At 41.4% G+C, this 21,430-nt stretch overlaps 2 protein-coding genes and 1 long non-coding RNA gene across 6 annotated transcripts in view; 1 reads left to right on the plus strand and 2 right to left on the minus strand.

The window, feature by feature from the left end:
- On the plus strand, window positions 1-6,706 carry LOC136699892 (retinoic acid-induced protein 3-like). The gene is made up of 5 exons (XM_066674948.1): window positions 1-127; window positions 3,159-3,910; window positions 4,965-5,329; window positions 5,613-5,680; window positions 6,579-6,706. Exons 2-5 carry the CDS (start codon window positions 3,159-3,161, stop codon window positions 6,672-6,674), a joined length of 1,281 nt encoding a protein of 426 aa, XP_066531045.1. The 5' UTR covers window positions 1-127; the 3' UTR covers window positions 6,675-6,706.
- On the minus strand, window positions 2,389-7,788 carry LOC136699893 (uncharacterized). The gene is made up of 3 exons (XR_010803680.1): window positions 7,644-7,788; window positions 4,961-5,295; window positions 2,389-4,651 (listed from the first exon to the last, which is right to left on the minus strand). It is a non-coding gene; the product is annotated as an uncharacterized lncRNA (long non-coding RNA).
- A 3,750-nt stretch (window positions 7,789-11,538) lies between these two features.
- LOC136699636 (RNA binding protein fox-1 homolog 2-like) overlaps window positions 11,539-21,430 on the minus strand; it is a 35,924-nt gene continuing 26,032 nt past the window's right edge. For 3 of the 4 annotated variants that reach the window (XM_066674523.1, XM_066674526.1, XM_066674522.1), the window contains exons 8-13: window positions 21,339-21,398; window positions 19,879-19,996; window positions 18,242-18,284; window positions 18,076-18,161; window positions 17,018-17,096; window positions 11,539-15,419 (exon numbers count right to left, since the gene is read on the minus strand). In XM_066674523.1, the coding sequence (XP_066530620.1) occupies window positions 15,375-15,419; window positions 17,018-17,096; window positions 18,076-18,161; window positions 18,242-18,284; window positions 19,879-19,996; window positions 21,339-21,398 (431 nt within the window). In that variant the 3' untranslated portion in view covers window positions 11,539-15,374. The remainder of the gene's footprint in view (window positions 15,420-17,017; window positions 17,097-18,075; window positions 18,162-18,241; window positions 18,285-19,878; window positions 19,997-21,338; window positions 21,399-21,430) is intronic. The other variant, XM_066674524.1, reaches the window with a different exon arrangement.

The raw sequence follows: 21,430 nt of genomic DNA on the forward strand, positions 1-21,430 counted from the left end.
GAAAGACAGAGAGTCATAGTCAGGACTGAAATATGACTGAAGATCCACCACAGTTAATCATTACTTCTCTAGTGGTCAGGAAACATGAAGATCCTAGTCAATAAGGAATGAATCTTCTAAATCACAGGTGCGTCGATCCATTCCCTGTTTTTTCTGAACTCTAAACATAAAGTTCATTACATTTTCTGTTAAAGTTTATTCAAATGTAAGTGTCAGTGTGTTTTATCTGGAGTGCCACGGTCTGTATTAGTGACTTAGGTGAATAAAGACTTGGCGCACACTCGTTTAAAACTTAATTGCCATCTTTCACTAATAAGCCGTTGTTATATTTTCAAAGTCTGCGTTGAAGCTGAACAGTTGCCAAATGGAAATCAGTTCATTGGAATGTTATTTAAAATAGAAGTCAAATAATTACCACTAAATGTAATATTTACCCACAATGGAAAAGTGCTGTATGAGCTAATGACTTCAAACAGATTGTTATTAATAATAAAATGATATAATAAAGTTGATAAACACAGACAGTGGATGATCAAATGGATACTGCGCTAAATTATAAATCTGGAAAAACACAGGGAAGATCAGTGATGACTAACCACCGAAGGAACTCTATCTGCACTGATTTTCTATTAAAGTCATTTGAAATGAAAGAGAACATCATTTACTCAGTGGATAAACCCTTGTTTTGGACGAATGTGTGTAAACTGCAGAAGTTTAACAGTCGCTGGACAGGTTCATCATACTTCCACTCAACCCCAAATGTAGGTGATCAGTCCAGGCTTGTTACAGCCTTTCAGCACAGTTTACAACACACGGCTTCCTTCTTTAGTTTTACACTAGAACAAGGCTAATGTGGACAACAACAGAAGCGTGTACCACCAGTAAACACACTGCAAACTGCACGCTGCGCCACGCCAGGGTTGTGTGAGTTGTGAAGTAGTTTCAAACAAACGTTATTAGGTTCGTAACACTGTTAGATTCCACAGAGATTTAAAAACAGTAGTAACAGCATTGTTGTTTTAAACAGAAATCATTTGAGGACTTTTAGTTGTTGTTTAACATTTGATAACGATTCTGATTCTGGAAACAAAAGCGTAATAATAATTAATTAATTAAGAAACAATCCCATAGGATTTCAAGGTTTTCACATGATAACATTTAACATAAGAGTCAAGGCGACTCATGACACAAATAAATAAATAAATAAATACACACACAAACACACATTTATATATGTATTTATATTTTACCCTGATCTCAGAGAAAATAAAGCAAACATTTTAGTGAAAGAGGTTTTGTTTTGCCAACTTTCAAAGTGTTAATAATAGCCCTGAGGATTGATTAACGTTAGAGCAACAGGCAATCTGATAAATGTGAAAACATTCACTCACACACACACACACACACACACACACACACACTAGTCTTTTGTCCACAGCAGGAACTGGCAGCGTGCTATCAGAAGAATAATCTGCAGTACTCTCTCCCACACTCCACCTGTGATTTAACTACAGGAAGCAACATGACTGGCTTAATCTCCGCTTCAACCCTTCCTTTCCCTCCTTCCTTCTACTTTTTATTCACTGTTAGTTTTCAGCTGTTTCCAAACCGATCCTAAACGTGTTGCATCACATGGTCTCCTGTTCCAACATGCTTGACCTGTGCCTTTCATTCCAATCTGGTTTGGTCAACAGTAACTGTGAGGCTGTGTACTACGACTTGTGTCGTACTATGTACTGTGTACTATGACTGTGTCTGGTGACAGCCATGAGACGTTTAGAGCTGAAAATGATTGAAAGTGACATACATCCCCTGAAAAGCCGAGTTGAAAGAAGTGGGGAGTGGTGCACTCATCAAGACTGTCCACCGAACTACAGGCCTGTTTTGATATGAGTTAAATTCTCAGGCAAATGGTACTAAAATCTAGGGTAGGATCATCAAGAGTATACATCCATTACCTCTAGCTAGGATCAAATGGTACTACACAGGAAAAAACAAAAATCCCAGTCAAATCCTGTCAGCTTAGTCACTGTCAATATGACTGTCAATTCACTGGGAGAACACACCACACTCCTCACAGACAGTCACCCGGAGCGGGAATTGAACCCACAACCTCCAGGCCCCTGGAGCTCCCTTTGTCTGAGTGGGTTCAATTCCCGCTCCGGGTGACTGTCTGTGAGGAGTGTGGTGTGTTCTCTCTGTGTCTGAGTGGGTTTCCTCCGGGTGACTGTCTGTGAGGAGTGTGGTGTGTTCTCCCTTTGTCTGCGTGGGTTTCCTCCGGGTGACTGTCTGTGAGGAGTGTGGTGTGTTCTCCCTTTGTCTGAGTGGGTTTCCTCCGGGTGACTGTCTGTGTGGAGTGTGGTGTGTTCTCCCTGTGTCTGTGTGGGTTTCCTCCGGGTGCTCCGGTTTCCTCCCACAGTCCAAAAACACACGTTGGTAGGTGGATTGGCGACTCAAAAGTGTCTGTAGGTGTGAGTGTGTGTGTTGCCCTGTGAAGGACTGGCACCCCCTCCAGGGTGTGTTCCCGCCTTGTGCCCAATGATTCCAGGTAGGCTCTGGACCCACCGCGACCCTGAACTGGATAAGGGTTACAGACAATGAATGAATGAATGAATATCGTATTATTAAAAAAACAAAAAAACAAAACAAAAATAAAACAAGCAATGTGGGGCAGTAGATTCATAGGTTCCTCACCAATGTCAAGAGGAAATCTACGCCATTGGCTAAAACAATCCATTTCTATTCAGCTATTCCCTGTGCAGTGCATTGTATAAGCACAGAACCATTTGGTAATCAGGCAAAAGAATATGCACAGTCACTTTATGTATCCCATGTAGGACCACATCAGAGAGTGATTCAAATCTGATTTGAATTGATCAGACTTCTCATGCTCACACAGTCTAGAATTTAAGTCACTTTAGCATGGTCATGTGAACGTAGCCTAAATCCCCCTCACAATAACAACCCACTGATTTACTGACTCTACCTCCTACTTACACATGACCTACTCATATTTCACTCTGAACGTATTGTACAGATATTTCTAGCCATGACAACAACCAGCTAATTCACTTACTCCACCTAATTATTAATAAACCATCACAGTCATAACATTAGCGTGTAGAGTGGAGCTAAACTACTGTCTCCTCTTTCTCTAGATGGAGTTTATGAAGAAAAGATACATCTACAGCCACATGGATTTACAGAATAAAACCCACTTCTTCCTCCTCCTCATCATCATCATCATCCTCGCGCTCTCTGGAGGCACTTTAGGACAGAACAGCACGGGAAGTAACTCCACAGGCTCAGTACCTTTCGGCTGTGGTAGTGGCCTGAGTCCAGAATACTACTACCTCTGTGACCTACACTCAGTGTGGGGCATTGTGGTGCAGGCGTTGACTGTCCTGGGCTTCCTGATCAGTCTGGCACTACTTCTGGGCGTCCTCCTCTGGTGTGTTTGCGTGTGCGGTCTCTCCAGATGCGGTACGAGGTCAAAGCTCGTACATGGTTCCGCATGTGTGTCCACTGCTCTGTTCCTGTTGGCTGTAGCTGGAATCTTCGCATTACCATACGCCTTTATTGTGGGTCTGACCACACGGACATGTCCGGTGCGTGTGTTCCTGTTCGGGGTGCTGTTCAGCCTGGCCTTTGCGTGTTTGCTGGCGCGGACGCTGGTGGTGCTGGGCTGGAGGATGTGTGAGGGCTGGGCGGAGCCATGTGTAGCGATTGCCTTGGCACTGGTGCAGGTTGTTATAGCAGTGGAGTGGCTGCTGGTGGTGCTGGTGCGAGACGGACTCCCGTGCAGTTACTCCCAGGAGGAGTTTGTCATGCTGCAGATCTACGTGATGGTCCTTCTCGCTATTGCCATGGTGATGTCCTTGTGTCTCCTGTCCCGTGGCACAATGTACAGGTGGGTAAAACACAGCACAAGCACAGGAAAAGGGCATTTTACAGAAGTCCAGATGCGTCTGATCATTTAGAAACCGGTGTTGGGGCAAATTTGTTGTTCCTTAAAGAGGTTGGCTTCAAATAAATGCTGATAGCTAATGAGCACAAATGTGATTTCATGTGTTTTCCTTGACAACTCTGTTTTCCTCCAGTGCTATGTCTTATAACTGTAATTATACCTTTTTCTTTATACCATATGTGGATTTAGGCTATGCTTCTTCTGCTAATACTTCTTCTGGAAGCATTTTCTAGTAAGCTACTGTTAGCCAATTGAAATAGCCTCTTTTATTTAGGTGGTTGGACTTACAAAAGTACACTGTGGCACCCCATTTCGACCAAGTATTACTCCTCAACAGAACACTGCGTTGTTTTTCTTTTGGGCATTTTCACATGTGAAATTCTATTGACAAATTTGCCAAACATGACTTCAAGGCCTGCCAAATGTTCCCAGCTAATATCGCCTCTGCTCTGGCTGTGTGACCTACGACACTCTCTGTACGGCCTCTGCTCTGTCTGAGCCAACGTGTAAGAACTGCTGACTGCTCTGCTTTTAAAACTGGAGATATTACACACTCTTTCATGCAGATTACAACTTACAGCACAAAGTAGTGTGACAGTAGATGTACAGCTTGCAAAACTCTTCTCTGAGAACCCTCCATTTTTGCTGCTGTTGCTACAATACACACACTCTTCAGATGTGAAACTGTTTAAACAAAATGGAGAACAGTTAACAAATACCTCACTAGAAGTTGTTAGTCACAGGCCATTGGGGCCTAAACCATCTAGACTACAACAGTCTTGCCTCCATGGTTTAAGGGGACAATCCATTCTACTTATTTCAAGAGCAACATAAGTGTCCCAGAAAAATTACAAACAAATCACAGATTCTTGTTTTTCATTGTGTCCCAACTTTTCTTAAAACATGGTTTCTAGTTTTTGAAGCTCACGTTGGAATGGACATTTTAGATACATTAAAATTAAAGTCTGTACTCTCTTTATATCTGCCACTCACGCAGCTCACAGTTGGCGCAGTACTACGGGAGGCTGCAGGGGGCACTACCGTGTCTCACTCTTCTGCTCAGTGCTGCCATCTGGGTGGTGTGGATAACCCTGCTGACTTGGGGGAACCGAAAAATTGGTCGACGACCAGTCTGGGATGACCCCGTCATTAGCATAGCGCTAACTGCTAATGGCTGGGTCTTGCTGCTGGGGCATGGTCTCAATCAGGTCAGGTTTGTGTTTTGTGGACAGCGAGTTTTGAAAAATCAGACTCCAGATTTCACCGGATGGACGAGCCCAATGGGTGACATGCCCGGTCTTCACAATCACAAAGATGGAACAGACAACCTGGGATATCAACACGACAGGAAAGATAAGAAAGGTGAGAGGAAAACAAATACACAAACATGAGGACTTTGTTTTCAAAATAGTTACACTTTAACCCAGTTATGGTATTAATGAATTATACAGTTACATAATAAATACTGTTTACATTAAAGTCTGCACTTCTGTTTCTAGTTTATCATTCATAAAAATAACCCAACAACTGATTTCAAAAGATTTTCCTGAGAGAATTTCTTGATTAATTCAATATTTGAGTACAAAAAGTACAAGGAAAAATGTTCTCATGAGTTAGTCTCACTTCAAATGCACTGTTTCTACAGGGAAAGGAAAAGGGAAAGGGGAGGAGCCTGTATTGAGGTCCCCATATGACACCAGCTTTTCAATGACAGTGAGTAACACAACCAGTTCTACGTAAACAAACAAATTGTTGTTTATATATATATATATATATATATATATATATATATATATATATATATATATATATGTGTGTGTATAAAATTAAGTCAACATTTTCTAACAACCTTTCTAAATGAAAATTAAATTATAGTAAATTTCTTCAATTTGGAACAGATTCAAATGTAAAATTATTTCCTGACATTTTCTGTTTTGATGAATTTAATTAATGTACATCAACCGCACTGTCTCTAATAGTCACACTAACGATCACATTCATTCATCTTATTCTAACGAACACGAATCAAACCGTCCCATTCTCATCAACAAATAATGCTTTCTAACATCCCATTCACCAATCAATCACACTCACAAAGCCCAATGAATCATGACACACTTAGTGACATGCGTAATACAGCCCACGATTTCGAATGTACTTTCCCCATCGATAGTGTAGCTTCTCCACAGGAATCACTACATATTACTGAGTGAATCCTACATGTGCTCAGATTTATTTACAGCAAGATACATGTTTTTAATTGGACAGCAACGGTATGCTTTGGGTGGTGGATCATTCTCAGCGCTGCAGTGACACTGACGTGGTGCTGGTGTAGAGTGGATCAGACACAGCAGGGCTGTTAGAGTTTATATGTGATATAAGTTCTGGGATAAAACCTAAATCCCCAGTCGTCACCTCTTGTTGCTTGCTGTACATTAATCTTAGTAAAAGTATGAACTGCTCAGTAATAGGTACTGATTCTTATGGAGAATTATCAGTGTAAGGGAAGTACACGTTAAAACACAGCATGTTTCACTGTAAATATAGGGAATGTTCTTAAAACTCTGGCTGTATTATAGTATATATTTACACTATGTATATTTTATTATAGGAAATTGACCCTGATAAGGACTACACCATTCCACGCCCTCAGACTACCAACATGAAGCAGCCTTATGACGACTACTACGGACGCAGACTGTCTTAACAGCACGTGGACAAACACTTGACAGTCGAACGTATACCTCAGTTTTGATGCATAACGGGGGGAAACTATTTTTTTAAGGATACGTTCTGAAATAATACCATTCTAATAATAAGTACATGACAAATTGTGTTATAACTGCAGCGTCCTCAATTTACTCATCAAATGTCACATCTTCACCTGTTACTGCTTTCCTCTCAGCTGTGAGGGCGGGGTTTATTTGCATGAAGTTTGCATTTGCCCATTAGGTGGTCTAATTATGCAAGATCTTAACAGCTCCAATACATAGGCCTACGTTTTTACGTCAGTGAGGTGTAGGCCAGAATCTACTGTCATAAGCAAAGCTGAGACACTTCATCAAGGTTAGTGCAGGACTGTGCCCTACATCATCTTCTCCTTACATTCTCACTGCTCATCCCCAACTCCTTCAACTGGTTTATTGACCAATCTGTTGTTGTTTATACTAAATCCTGCCTGTTATGTTTAGTGAAAACTGTTAGAAACATTCTCCGACAGGACTCTGTGGGTTCTGGAATGTAAATCACTACTAAGGACTCTCCTTTTAAGGCAAGGTTGAAGGATCACCCCTCCTAAAGAATGCAATATTATAGTGCAAGCTCAGTTCAGCCTCTGAAGATGTTGTTAGCTGGGTTTGTCAGAGATGGAGAACCTGTACATAGAATCAGAACATGAACCAAGAAACATACCAAAATACAAATGCATATCAAGTGTCCATTTAGGATTATTTTAAGGAACTAAAGGGATATGTAATAATGCTGTAATATATATCTGCCATGATGGGAATTTTCAAAACTGTACTACAATGTTTTCTTTAAACGTTTCAATAAAATTTCCATTTCTCAAAATGTTTGTTTTCCTTAATTTAGAATTAGTCTCTTATTTTGTTAGAACCATTCATTCATTATCTGTAACCCTTATCCAGTTCAGGGTCGCGGTGGGTCCAGAGCCTACCTGGAATCATTGGGTGCAAGGCAGGAATACACCCTGGAGGGGGCGCCAGTCCTTCACAGGGCAACACACACATTCACTTGAGTCGCAATCCACCTACCAACGTGTGTTTTTGGACTGTGGGAGGAAACCCACGCAGACACAGAGGACACACCACACTCCTCACAGACAGTCACCCGGAGGAAACCCACACAGACACAGGGAGAACACACCACACTCCTCACAGACAGTCACCCGGAGGAAACCCACGCAGACACAGGGAGAACACACCACCCTCCTCACAGACAGTCACCCGGAGGAAACCCACACAGACACAGAGAGAACACACCACCCTCCTCACAGACAGTCACCCGGAGGAAACCCATGCAGACACAGAGAGAACACACCACCCTCCTCACAGACAGTCACCCGGAGGAAACCCACGCAGACACAGAGAGAACACACCACACTCCTCACAGACAGTCACCCGGAGGAAACCCACGCAGACACAGAGAGAACACACCACACTCCTCACAGACAGTCACCCGGAGTGGGAATCGAACCCACAACCTCAAGGCCCCTGGAAGTTAAATTTCAGCCACATACTGTAATGTGATAGCGTACCCAGGGAAGGGTTAATACCAAGGAACCCTGAGTGAGCTACTAGCGGAGTAGTTCGTTAATGGACTCAAGTGCAGAAAAACCAGAAAACGAAATTCAACTACAAAACAAAAAGGAACTTCCCAAATTAAAGAAGGAAAAGGAAACTAAACAGGCGAAGACACCAAAACAAAAGATTCGAGAAAAGAAGAAACATATGTTTAGAAAATAAAATAGAATAAAAATAAAAAGATAAACAAAGAACAAAAGACTCAAGAAGATTTCACAGGAGAGAGACCCAGGAGAACACTCTAGGGACTTTACCAAAATTACCAGCCAGGCTTGTGTGGCACTCTCAAGAAGAGAAACCCAAGACTGAGCACTGAGGTGTGTGCTGGCTTTCCTTAAGTAGGAGAGAAACAGGTGCTGCTGATTTCTCTCAATTAAGGTGTGTTGGCTCCATGTCTCCCTCTGCTGGCCAGGGGTGGCCTAGTGGGCAACTGGGCCCCTTTCTGAACCCTTACACACACACAGAATAGTGAGAGCATATTAATATGAAGGGACAATATGCAATGAAACTACATTAAACCAAGGCAATACAATGGTCATAGATTTTAAATTTGTGACTTTAGTCACTTGGACAACCACCTTGCCAGTGATTCATAAGGTATTCATAGACCGTTCTTTCAAACTTGCCCAAATAACCCTTGGGAATATGAAGGCGTAGGGCTAAGTGGTAGGGCTTACTGTGATTTACCAGAAGTCTCTTGTGAAACAGGTCATATGGAGGTGGTTTGATTATAAAACATTAGATGTAAAATAAACCATGGCATTATGTAAGTAATAAAAGAAGCCTGTAACAACAGAATTGGGAAACACAACTAATTTGTTTCACTACCTCGAGCAAAAGCGCCCAGCTGAGGACGAGTAAAATCAAAAATGCCGTTAGATAAGTTCAGCAGCCAATGTGCTCTAACCCAAACTACACTGACTCATCACAGCGACACACAACAGCACCGTTGCTAGCAGATAAACGAACTGTCGCTGTGATAAAACAAATAAAAAGGTTTCTCCGCCTAAAACCAGTATTTCCAAAGGCAGACCTTTTTATCAATAGTGTTTTTATCAATGAATTTGAGATTGTAAGCAATCACTTTCAGTTCCTAGAATCGTTATGAAATAACAAAATGATTTGTACCATTTTGTATTTGACTGGGGCGGCACGGTGGCGCAGCAGGTTAGTGTCACACAGCTCCAGGGACCTGGAAGTTGTGGGTTCGAGTCCTGCTCCGGGTGACTGTCTGTGAGGAGTGTAGTGTGTTCTCCCTGTGTCTGTGTGGGTTTCCTCTGGGTGACTGTCTGTGAGGAGTGTGGTGTGTTCTCTCTGTGTCTGTGTGGGTTTCCTCTGGGTGACTGTCTGTGAGGAGTGTGGTGTGTTCTCCCTGTGTCTGTGTGGGTTTCCTCCGGGTGACTGTCTGTGAGGAGTGTGGTGTGTTCTCCGTGTCTGTGTGGGTTTCCTCCGGGTGACTGTCTGTGAGGAGTGTGGTGTGTTCTCCGTGTCTGTGTGGGTTTCCTCCGGGTGCTCCGGTTTCCTCCCACAGTCCAAAAACACACGTTGGTAGGTGGATTGGCGACTCAAAAGTGACCGTAGGGGTGTGTGTGTGTGTTGCCCTGTGAAGGACTGGCGCCCCCTCCAGGGTGTATTCCCGCTTTGTGCCCAATGATTCCAGGTAGACTCTGGACCCACCGTGACCCTGAAATGGATAAGGGTTACAGATAATTAATGAATGAATGTGTTAATCATGAGTCTTATGACTCTAATGTCCTATTATAATTTTTGTAACAATACCTCATGGTATTTTACTTTCAATACTTAAGTACATTTGAAGGTACATACTTCTGTACTTTACTCAAGTTAAAGCTAGAACAAGAACTACTTTCACTGGAGTAATATTTTCTTTGTGTATCTGTACTTTACCTCAGGTACATGGTTTGTGTACTTTGTCCACCACTGCAGTTCAGACCCTTATTTATACAGTACTCACCAATTTTAAATAAGGTCCCAGGCTAGTGTTTTACAGAATTGTGCTAAATATTTTCCTGTGTCAAAATCCAGTGTTTGACAGCAATGTTGGCCTCAAAAAGAACAGTTCTGACTCCATAGATGTCTCTAGGCAAACTGTTGCATCTGGGGTAAGTGGAAAATGTGGATTTTTCATCAGACTGTTCCTTTAATGTGGACTAGAGGCACCAGTTTAAATAAGAAACTAGTGAAGTATTATAAGTTTGGAACAAGTGCTCAGCAGAATGACAAACCCTGCTGTATATGAGGAGACGACGCATAAACAGTTTTAAAATGTGGAGTCACCAGGACCGGGACCATCTGCTGTTACGAGTTTACGTTACTACCCTGACCTCACAAAATAATATCAGCTTCTCAAGGGCTTTGATAGAGAACTAAACTCCTGGATTATTGCTGCCCCCAAGAGGAACAGCTACAGCAAAGCAGTTTGAAAGCAACCGAGTTGTGTTTGTTTACTTTAAAAGCAACAGATATAAAACCCAATATTAACTATTTTTTGTAATAAAGAATTACATTAATGGGTTTTTCCCCTGTTGCAGGAGTGATTTGCTACTTTGAGATTACAGCCTCTTTTATTGGAGCCTGGAAGAACTAAGCATTAATAACGCAATTATTAAACTGAAGCACTCAGTATAAACACTTCTCAGATTAAATATTAGCATCTTACAAAAATCTGCTCACTATGAACTGCTGTTTGTGATAAAATTAACTAAATTAAAAAGTTTATATAGGCACATTATAGTGGTATATTTATCAGAGTATAAATGTTTTATAGAGTTCTTGTGCATTGTATGATTAGAAATCAATTTTCAAATATTCACCCACTTGTTTTTTTCTGGTAACTGTTGCACGGTAGTATAATAATAATAATTATAATAATAATAAAAAGGAAGTACTAGTACTCTACATTACTGTCATTGAAATCACTATCTTTAAATCCTCTAAACAAAAACATTGGATTGTATTGGATACATTATTATCCCCAAGAACAGAACTAATTTATGCCAAAGTTTCTGCCGAGCTTTTTTATAATGAATGCAGTGGCAAATAAATTCTTCCTGCCTTGCCATTCATATAGTCTCTCTGTATCTCTCTCTCTCTCTCTGTGTCTCCCTCTCTCACCTGTGTGTCTCTCTGTCTCTCTCTCCTGTGTCTCCCTCTCTCTAAAAAACACCTAAAAAAAACCTAATAAATGTAAAAACAGACAATGACTCATTTAATAACCAAAGCATCAGTTTATATGTTGTACATTCAAAATGACAGAAATAAAGACAGAAACACACACGTCACTTACATCATACAACAAAGCATTGTGGGTGGGGAAAAAAAATCTGTTCAGTCATCTTCATCTTCATCTTAAATTAAAAGGAAAAATAAAAAAAAACCTGCAGCAAAGGATTTGAAAAGATTGTAGGTGCAGCAGGAATTGAGGGGCTCACAGGAAGAGGGCCCTGAACGTAAGTTTACGACCTCACGACCTCTACTCCTCAAAGCCATTAACACTATAACCGTAACTATAGTAAAACACTACTTTAACGATAGGGACTTACAATAAATTAGGAAAAGGAGACAGCACTGGGTGAAAAGAAAGTCACACACAAACATTAATACTTAAAAGGTACTGAAGGTAAGCAGACGTTCCTCCGTCCTCACATCTGTTTACAGGGAAAACTAATTAACGATAAGCCCGTTAGTTCACCACACACACAGTAAGGACCTGATCATCCTAAATCCCTAATTTTAAGAAGCATGGCTTGAATAGTGTTTTGGGTAACACAGCTTCCCTCCACAGAAGAAACAACACCCTACACCAGTGAGCGCCTGGGAAGACTCCTAAAGACACAGTAGCCTTCGCTCTGTAACATGATTCAACCTGTAAGTCACTTTGGATGAGAGCATCTACCAAATGCCTTAAATACAAACACTTGAATTTACCAAGAGAGGTGCCTTCACTACACAGTTATTATGATGAAGTTTAAACGGCAGATTTATACGCCATTACAGCTCGGCCCACTCCAGCTGAATAACCATTTCGGACGGTACGGAGTGTGTTTTAGACTGCTTGTTGGTCTATAAGTGTACTCAGGCAGGACTGCGAAGCCTTAACTATAGGTAATCACCATTAAAGATCAGCTAAGGACCATAGAACATTACAAGTCTCTCACAAAAAAGACCCGACCCTCCACTGACTCGGGTGTTAAGTTGCAGAGAAGGTACAGGTTAAGGACGGAATTAAATTTGCTTCAGGCCTCTTCCAGAGTTAGAGATGACCTCAAACACACAGACTCTCTAACGGCACACAGCACATCACAGATCAACCTCACACAGGACTTTTTTTAATCACAATAATAAAAAATATAAAACAATGAAACAATGCATGCATAAAAATGTGCTTCTTAAGAATCTTTGGAACCAAATAAAAGTAAAAATAAAAATAAAACACCACATTAGACCATAGTAATAATAGCAGTAATAAGAGTGGATAGTGTGTTAAACAGGAGCTCAAGCAAAGTCTAGTCTAGACAGTGCATTATAAACGTTTATGATCACTGGAAAGTTCTCAGCTGAACCCTTTCTGCAAACTTAAATACTCTGTTCCTAGTTTGTGTTGGGCGCCCTACAGAAGGATGTGACTCTCTATCTGTGTTTAAATTAGGCACCGGGGTCACACATCAGGACTAACAGGGCTTTTTCCTGCTGAGGGCAGATACAGTTCTCAGTAAAAGGTGTTCAGAACGGGAGGGGAGTCCAGCAGGGGGAGCAATCGAGCTGAAACCATTATTTTACACAGCTTTTTTGAAAAATAGCTCGGTTCCATTTTGTGCACTTACCCCCTATTTCTGCAAGGCTATAGGGTGCCCTATTATTCATATTCCCCACAGGATGCACTCACAACTCTCTTCAAGCACTTAAGAAAAACGTTCTAGTCAGTTACAGCTAAGATTCATGCATCAGAAAGCACTTTGCTTAGGGCAAAAACGCAGTTTAAATGTACCTTAGTTAAAGGGGGCTGCTTTTGACCAATATGTCCTTTTGAAATGTGCAATTAAGGGGCTTAGGGAAAGAATTGGGACAGGGCCACATTTTCCAATCACTCATTTTACACACTTAAGGCAAGTCTGAAATGGAAAGGTGGCAGTAAAGAGGCAGGAGGCTTTGCAAAGCTAACATTAGCCAGCGCAACATGCTAATCACACTTCTGCTTTCCACTGTCATTTTGTCCAGGTTTAATGGACAGTGGTCATAGTGATACACCGCTAAGCAGGTCAACCGTAAGAAATACCTGTGCTACTAACCGTTACATTAGACAGGACAGCGCTAATGTTGGAAAGCGTGGTAGAAATAATAGCTAGCTGTTAGCAAATATGTTTAACAACTAGCATTACTGTAGCTGTATTTATTATTAATGAATAGTGGTTTAAACTGTATCTGCAAGGCAACAATGATTAAAGTGTACACAGTCCTTCCCCTACATTCATGTTTCACTTTCAGGTTATTTTTTATTTAAATGTTATTTTAATGGAAGCATTAAGGGCTAGTCCCAAAGTCCAACAAGTGGCAGTAAATATAGATGGAGTTTTTGCAGTCTTCAGACATAAAGCTTTGGTTGAACAGCTTAAACCAAAACCACACCAACTTCTTAGAGTGCTCCATTCCAGACACGTACGGTGTCCTGTGATTGTTTCTGATTTTCTGTTGCATTGAAACACTGTAGGGGTCTGGGGAGTTGGGGGAATGGGGGGGTGACTGAAGGGCTACAAAAGGCTTCAGTCTGGATAACAAAACTGAGTGATAATATTCCATAGTCGCTTGTTGAGTACAACAGTAAATAGCATTCATACTTTAAACAAGCAAGAATAAAAAACTATTAAAAAATATAACTGGAAAATGCCATACAATACAATGACACCAATAATTCAATAATAATTATAATAAGCAAAATTGTATAACCACATCATCACTATCCACATGTTCCACAGAAGAAAAAAAGAAAAAAAAAGTGAGGTAACGAAGGACAAAAAAATCTTTTCCACGTCATTATTTTAAAAAACATTTTTAACGTAAATGTTTTTCAGTTATTCAGTCTTTTGGATTCTCCCAAGCCTCCATTTTGTGCATGATTGGTGTGTGTTGTGTGTCATGGGAAAGCTCCATTACTGGAGAAGACTTGGACGGTTCTTTAGTGTTTTAGGTTTCAAACAGTCTGTAAAAATGCAGTAAAAACATCGAGAAAAAGCACGTATGACAATGTAGTGTGTTGGTGTGACTGTATTTATACAGCTAACGTGGACACACTATACATACATTTGAGCCTTGTGTGTGTGTGTGTGTGTGTGTGTGTCTAGTTTTTTTTATGATCATAACATGGTCATCTCTGAGTTGCAGTTTTTAGCACACAACTTCGTTTATACCAACTGTATTTATTAAAACTGGCAAAAAGGAGAAGATGCCAATTAACTCCCTGCAGTGTTTCACTAAACTGAACAGCACAGAAAACCTGCAGGTATTTTAAGGAGAAGGAGGCGGGAGAGAGAACTCATGTTCGTCTACAGCTTGTCAATGGCATTTTAATTAAATATTAAAAAGAAACTCTGGTCCTATGCTGATAGATGACGAATGTACTAAGAATTTCCACTGCAGTTTGACCTGATGTTTGACTCAGGTTGGCTTTACTAGGACAGCTTCCTATTTGAGGCGTTGAAATAGCTGTCACACTTCTATTGCCGGTATGATTTTAGGGTGCTCTACATAGTGTTTTGTGTGTATATACAACAATCGTGTTTCTTTTAGTGTGTTGTGTGTGTGTTTTTGTACAAGTGAAAATAAGAATAAGTGTCAGTCTTTCTCCTTGAAGCACTGATGTAGTGTGAAATGTGATGCAGCAGAATTTGTGTTGTGTAAAAGCACTGAATTTTCTTCCCTGGCTTTAGGTTTGGCTTCAATCAGTAAGTTCTGGAAGTCATCCAGGATGTTGTTTCCATGGTAACAACAAGGCTAGCTGTGTGGTGGACCAATATAAAGATCCAGAGATGATGAAGGGAGGAGAATGGCTGTCAATCAATTATCAAAAATCAATATGGAGCAAACCTGCTGTAACCGCCTCTATAGAGACCAGCCTAGAAGAGAGCACATTTAAGAAAGACGTGAGAAAGAGGACCTTTTTTATTTTTTGCCCCCAAAAATATAAGAAATCTACTATTTATTTGGTGTGCATTGTGAATTTATATGAAGGTTGTATACAGAACAAAACTATAAACTCAACACTTTGGTTTTTGATCACATTTTTCTTGAGCTGACCTCAAAGATACCAGACTTTCTATGTACACAATAATTTTATCTTAATTAGTGAGCGCTTCTCCTTTGCCGAGATATTCCATCCACTTCACAGGTGTGGCATATCAAGTTGCTGATTATACAGAATGATTATCGCACAGGTGTGCCTTAGGCTGGCCACAATAAAAGGCCAATCTAAAATGTGCAGTCTACATTTACTGTATTTGAGAGGTCAGAAACCCAGTCCATTTACCATTTACCTCTCGCAGTGCAACACATCTTCGCCAATAGTTCATCAGGTTGTTGATTGTGGCCTGTGGAATGTCGGTCCACTCCTCTTCAATGGCTGTGCGAAATTGCTGGATGCTGTCAGAAACTGGAACACGCTGTCGTATACGCAGATCCAGAGCTTCCCAAACATGCTCTAAATGTCCGGTGAGTATGCTGGCCATGCAAGAACTGGGATGTTTTCAGCTTCCAGGAATTGTGTACATGCATTATCATGCTGCAACATGAGGTGATGGTCGTGGATGAAGGGTACGACATCAGCCTCAGGGTCTCATCACGGGCTCTCTGTGCATTCAAAATGGCAACAATAAAATGCACCTGTTTTCACTGTCTATAACATACGCCGGTCCATACCATAACCCCACAACGTTGACATCAGCAAACTGCTCACCCACATGACACCATACACGCAGTCTGCCATCTGCCCTACAGCGAAAACCGGGATTCATCCTTGAAGACAACACCTCTCCAACATACCATAAGCCATGGAATATGAGCATTTGTCCACTCGAGTCGGATACGACGACAAACCGCAGTCAGGTGGAGACCCCGATGAGGACGACAAGCATGCAGATGAGCTTCCCTGAGATGACTGTTGCAGCAGCTGCTTGGGCTGGTCTCAGACAATCCTGGAGGTGAAGATGCTGGACGTGGAGGTCCTGGGCTGGTGTGGTTACACGTGGACTGCGATTGTGAGGCCGGTCGGATGTACTGCCAAATTCTCTTTTTTGGAGACGGCATATGGTCGAGAAACAAACATTCAATTCACAAGCAACAGCTCTGGTGGCCATTCCTGCAGTCAGCATGCCAATCGTACACTCACTCAAAACCTGCAACATCTGTGGCATTGTGCTGTGTGATAAAACAACACATTTTAGGCCTTTTATTGTGGCCAGCCTAAGGCACACCTGTGCACTAATCCGCTGTCTAATCGGCATCTTGATATGCCACACCTGTGAGGCGGATGGGTTATCTCGGCAAAGGAGAAGCGCTCACTAACACGGATTTACAGAAACATGTGAACAATATTTGAGAGAAAAAGGTCAGTGTTATTTTGCTGAAAGTGAATATATCATTTGGACATGCTTGTGATAGTCTGACATGGTATAAACAGAAACTTCAGTTCTGTATTCGGTGTTTGTGTGTATGTTACCATGGCTCCTACTCCGTAAGCAGCAGCAGCAGCAGGTGTGAGTGTGTGGTAAGGGTCTGCAGCATAAACTCTTCCATAACTGTTGGTAAATACACACACATTTGTTAGGATTGCCTGTCATCAAGACTTCCTTATAAAGGTGCTCCTGATTTAAAAAGAGAATATGAAAATCCCTTCAAGTTATAAATAACTTGATTAATAATTCATTATTACAACTTTTCAAGTGAGAAATAGTTTTTAGTATTAAGCTCTATCGGGATGGGAATGATTTTACCAGAGTATCGCAGTAGTTTTAATCCCGACCAAATAGAGCCTTTTACCTACTGGAAAACAAGCAGTAAATATGACCCTACGATACATTAATCCCGTGCCATTTGAACTATGGGGTTAAATATTCCCTCATATCTCAAAGGTGTTTCTATGGGTGACACTTCTGGTCTGTAGGTAGGCAGCCTACACGCATGTTTTGAATTAAGATACCAGTGAGGTACTTGAGTTGTTTTGTGCAACCGGCCCAAGTCTTTAAAGGATGGATATTTTTGGCTGTTCTCAGAACAGTAGTGACAGTAGTGGCAGAGAGGATTTGTCAAATTTTTCATGGGCGCAACCCACATACTCAGCTCTACTGCTCATCCCACAAATGCCTGTTCCTTACAAATGTGGCACCACTGAAAAGGGAAATTAACAGGCTTTCCAACGGTATAAGATTTATTGCCAAGAAGCATTGTTACAACAAAGAAATAATCTACCAAACACAAATTTCCTTACTTTTTGTGCTATGTTTAGAAGCACTGTTGCGTCTGACCCAATGTGTGACAGCAATATGTGAATCAGTTAGCCACTCCTATCTCTATTTTCATCAAGATTCCTTAATCCTGTCCAAATACCACCATAAACTTTACTGCCATCCGTTTGTAAAGTGACATTGCTTACTCAGTGTTAATCTGTAGAGGATCCATGTTCATTTATCTGACCCTGAAAAATGCTGCTGTTAGCACTGACTCATCCACAGGCTCCCATTTAAACCCCATTTTCTTCATCTATAACCTCATCCTTACCTGTCACTGTAGGCAGCTGCTGCTGCAGCCGCTGTTGCCCCGGTAACTGCAGCTGGCTGTGCATAGCGATAAGCAGCATAACCCCCCTGAGAAAAAGAGGAAAAGACAGTGTTACCGACAGAGCTTTAGCAAATACTGTACATGTCTGCAAATGTAGACTACTCACATATAAATCTGCAGCTCCATAGAAACCATCTTGATACAGCACACTGAGAGATAGAAAGCTGATTAGCATTGTCCCTCATACAGTTGATTATGCACCAATACTGTCCCATAGAGGAGGTGTGAGTGTGTGTTTGTGACATACTGACATTTAACTGTGGTCGCATATAGACCCATAAACTTAATTAAAAGGCTAAGCACCACTTAATGGACCTCCATGAATATTTCACATTATTGTAGTTACTGACAGATATAAGTATGAATTAAAATAAAAATAGCTGCTTAATTTGCTTTAAAACTGACAATTTTATTAAATTGACGGAAAAACCCGAGCTCTCTACGGAAATTCTCGAACGCGACCGTGACGTCACTGGTGGACAACAGCTGAACGACGCCGCGGTAAAACACCGTTATGACTGACTGTTATGACAGTATCTAGCTAAATAACCAACATTATTCATGACAATAGCCTAGCAATAAGCTAAACTCAAATGTAGAGGTACCGTTATTCTTGTAAATGTGATCGAAGTCGAACTCGAATTCATCCGACACTATAAACCTCCGTAATGCAGCTACGTAGCCGAGTATAATCTGAGCCACCGAGTTTAGCGAGTCAAGCTAACGTTAACTAACACCAACTAAAACAGGCGAAGTGAGTGTCCTTACCCTGTTTACCTCCATGTTACAGAGGCTCTTGAACACCTTTCGTTGGTGTCCTTACATGCCCATATTGTTGGAAAAGCGCCAGTGAAATGAGCTACAGATAACGGAGTGAGCGGATGGTCCTTTCCAAAGTGCCTGTTTAAAGTGGACAAATTTAGTCCATTTTCTGGATATTTTGGGATCTTTGGGCCATTTGTTCACAGATGTCCCACTGTACATTGAATGATTGCAGCCAAAAACAACACACCTTTTCCTCATTCTGCATTAAATTAAGTGCAGCTTCTAGAGTTGTTGTCCACCATCTACGTCACAGGCAAGACGCCTATTAGAGTTTCCCAACACCGCTGGGGGGGGGACCAAGTGTCTTTTAAACCTTATTCCTTCAATTAGTAAGAAATAACACGTTTTCTGACTCTCAATAAACACAAGTTAGGAACTCAAACTCCACTATAACAGAGAATGTATTGTGCATGGGGATTTTTTTTTTATTAAAATGGTTGAAAAAGCCCATCCCTTGTCAGGTGCCATTATAATGAAATAATGAATGTTATCCTGTTCAGCTGTCAGTGGTATTTATTTTGTGGCTGTTCACTATACGTTTTAACCACTCACAGTGAAGAACATTGATCTAATTCTAAGGTCTCAGTGTCAGATATAAAATCAGTGATCTTTAAGAGCCAATGGCTCATAGAGTCAGAGTTGTTTTGGTGGTCCATATTAGGCAGGTGGTTTAAAAGCTATGACTAATGCTACTCTATATGTGCTAAGTGTTATAGAGCTGTACATTGATACTCCACGTGCTGGTATTTAAAAGGTGAAACACACAAAAAATAAATAAACTTTTCAAATGTTAACATTATAAATTAAAAATAACTACATTCTCTTTATATTGTAAAAATAATGTGATAAAAGCTTAGTTAGTTGTTGTATTTTGTGGTTTTAAAACTTTGTAATGTGTGTGTGGTGTGTATATGTTACCTTGGGTAAGCTGTAATAGGCTGTGTAACAGGTCGGATGGTGCTGAATATGGCTCGGCTCCGCCCCCTCAGTTGAGCTCCACGAATCGCTGCTGCCGTAGAGTATGGAAACCCTGGCACTGATGTGACCAATAAGAAAGAACATAACAGAATTCTTACTACACAGAGTAGCATCTACTGTGGCTCCAAGTGAATCCCCTCCTAACAGTTGAAAATGGACAGAAATACTTGCAAGATCTTGAGCAAGTGGAGAGGAGCTTGACATTTTTGTGTCTCTAAAGCTTTAAGTACTTTTAGTTTGATTGTAGCAATTGTGCTATACTCGGGTCTGGATTCACAAAAGCTTTTCTAAGAAAAAATTACAAATGCTGTTACGATAAACACTACGAATTTCATTAGAATGTTCTTAAATGAGGGTGGCGCAGCAGGTAGTGTCGCAGTAACACAACTCCAGGGACCTGGAGAGTGAGGAGTTTGTTGTGTTCTGTGAGAGTTTGGTGTGTTCTCCCTGTGTCTGCGTGGATTTCCTCCGGGTGACTGTCTGTGAGGAGTGTGGTGTGTTCTCCCTGTGTCTGCGTGGGTTTCCTCCGGGTGACTGTCTGTGAGGAGTTGGTGTGTTCTCCGTGTCTGCGTGGATTTCCTCCGGGTGACTGTCTGTGAGGAGTGTGGTGTGTTCTCCCTGTGTCTGCGTGGGTTTCCTCCGGGTGACTGTCTGTGAGGAGTGTGGTGTGTTCTCCCTGTGTCTGCGTGGGTTTCCTCCGGGTGACTGTCTGTGAGGAGTGTGGTGTGTTGTCCCTGTGTCTGCGTGGGTTTCCTCCGGGTGACTGTCTGTGAGGAGTGTGGTGTGTTCTCTCTGTGTCTGCGTGGGTTTCCTCTGGGTGACTGTCTGTGAGGAGTGTGGTGTGTTCTCCCTGTGTCTGCGTGGGTTTCCTCCGGGTGACTGTCTGTGAGGAGTTGGTGTGTTCTCCCTGTGTCTGCGTGGGTTTCCTCCGTGTGAGTGAATGTGAGAGTGTGAGTGTTGCACTATGAAGAACTGATGCCCCCTCCAGGGTGTGTTCCTGCCTTGCGCCGAGTGATTCCCTGTAGGCTCAGGACCCACCGCAACCCTGAACTAAATAAGTGGTTACAGACAATGAATGCATGAATGAATGCTGTTAAATGCAAACACCTACTCAACCTGAATACAAATGTGAGTCTTGCATAAGGTTAAGAAAATACATAATAACATTTCTTCTTGAGAGAAATGTAATAATATATATAAATAATGAACGAGAGATACTTGTGTTTCTAATTCTAATTTTACATTTTTTTCTTAACCAATTCTCAGATTCATCTGAGGCCATTTTGACTGAAAATTAAACAGCTGAAAGGTGGTCTCTGATTATGCAGAATACAGTACATACACAAACAAACATCTTCGGCTGGGACCACAGGTGAATGGTTTGTGTACTTGGGAGTTACCTGCTGTGTATAGATCTGGTCCGTACACGGCTCCCACTACTGGACTCAGTTTCCACCCTGCTGAACATACACAGAAACAGAAAATAAGTATT

This window comes from Hoplias malabaricus, chromosome 6, assembly GCF_029633855.1.
Source record: "Hoplias malabaricus isolate fHopMal1 chromosome 6, fHopMal1.hap1, whole genome shotgun sequence".
Lineage (NCBI taxonomy): Eukaryota > Metazoa > Chordata > Actinopteri > Characiformes > Erythrinidae > Hoplias > Hoplias malabaricus.

Coding starts and splice junctions, on each gene's coding strand:
- LOC136699892 (XM_066674948.1), top strand. CDS start 3,159: ATGGAGTTTATGAAGAAAAGATACATCTACAGCCACATGGATTTACAG. Junction 3,911..4,964: donor TCCCGTGGCACAATGTACAG/GTGGGTAAAACA, acceptor CCACTCACGCAG/CTCACAGTTGGCGCAGTACT. Junction 5,330..5,612: donor CGACAGGAAAGATAAGAAAG/GTGAGAGGAAAA, acceptor CTGTTTCTACAG/GGAAAGGAAAAGGGAAAGGG.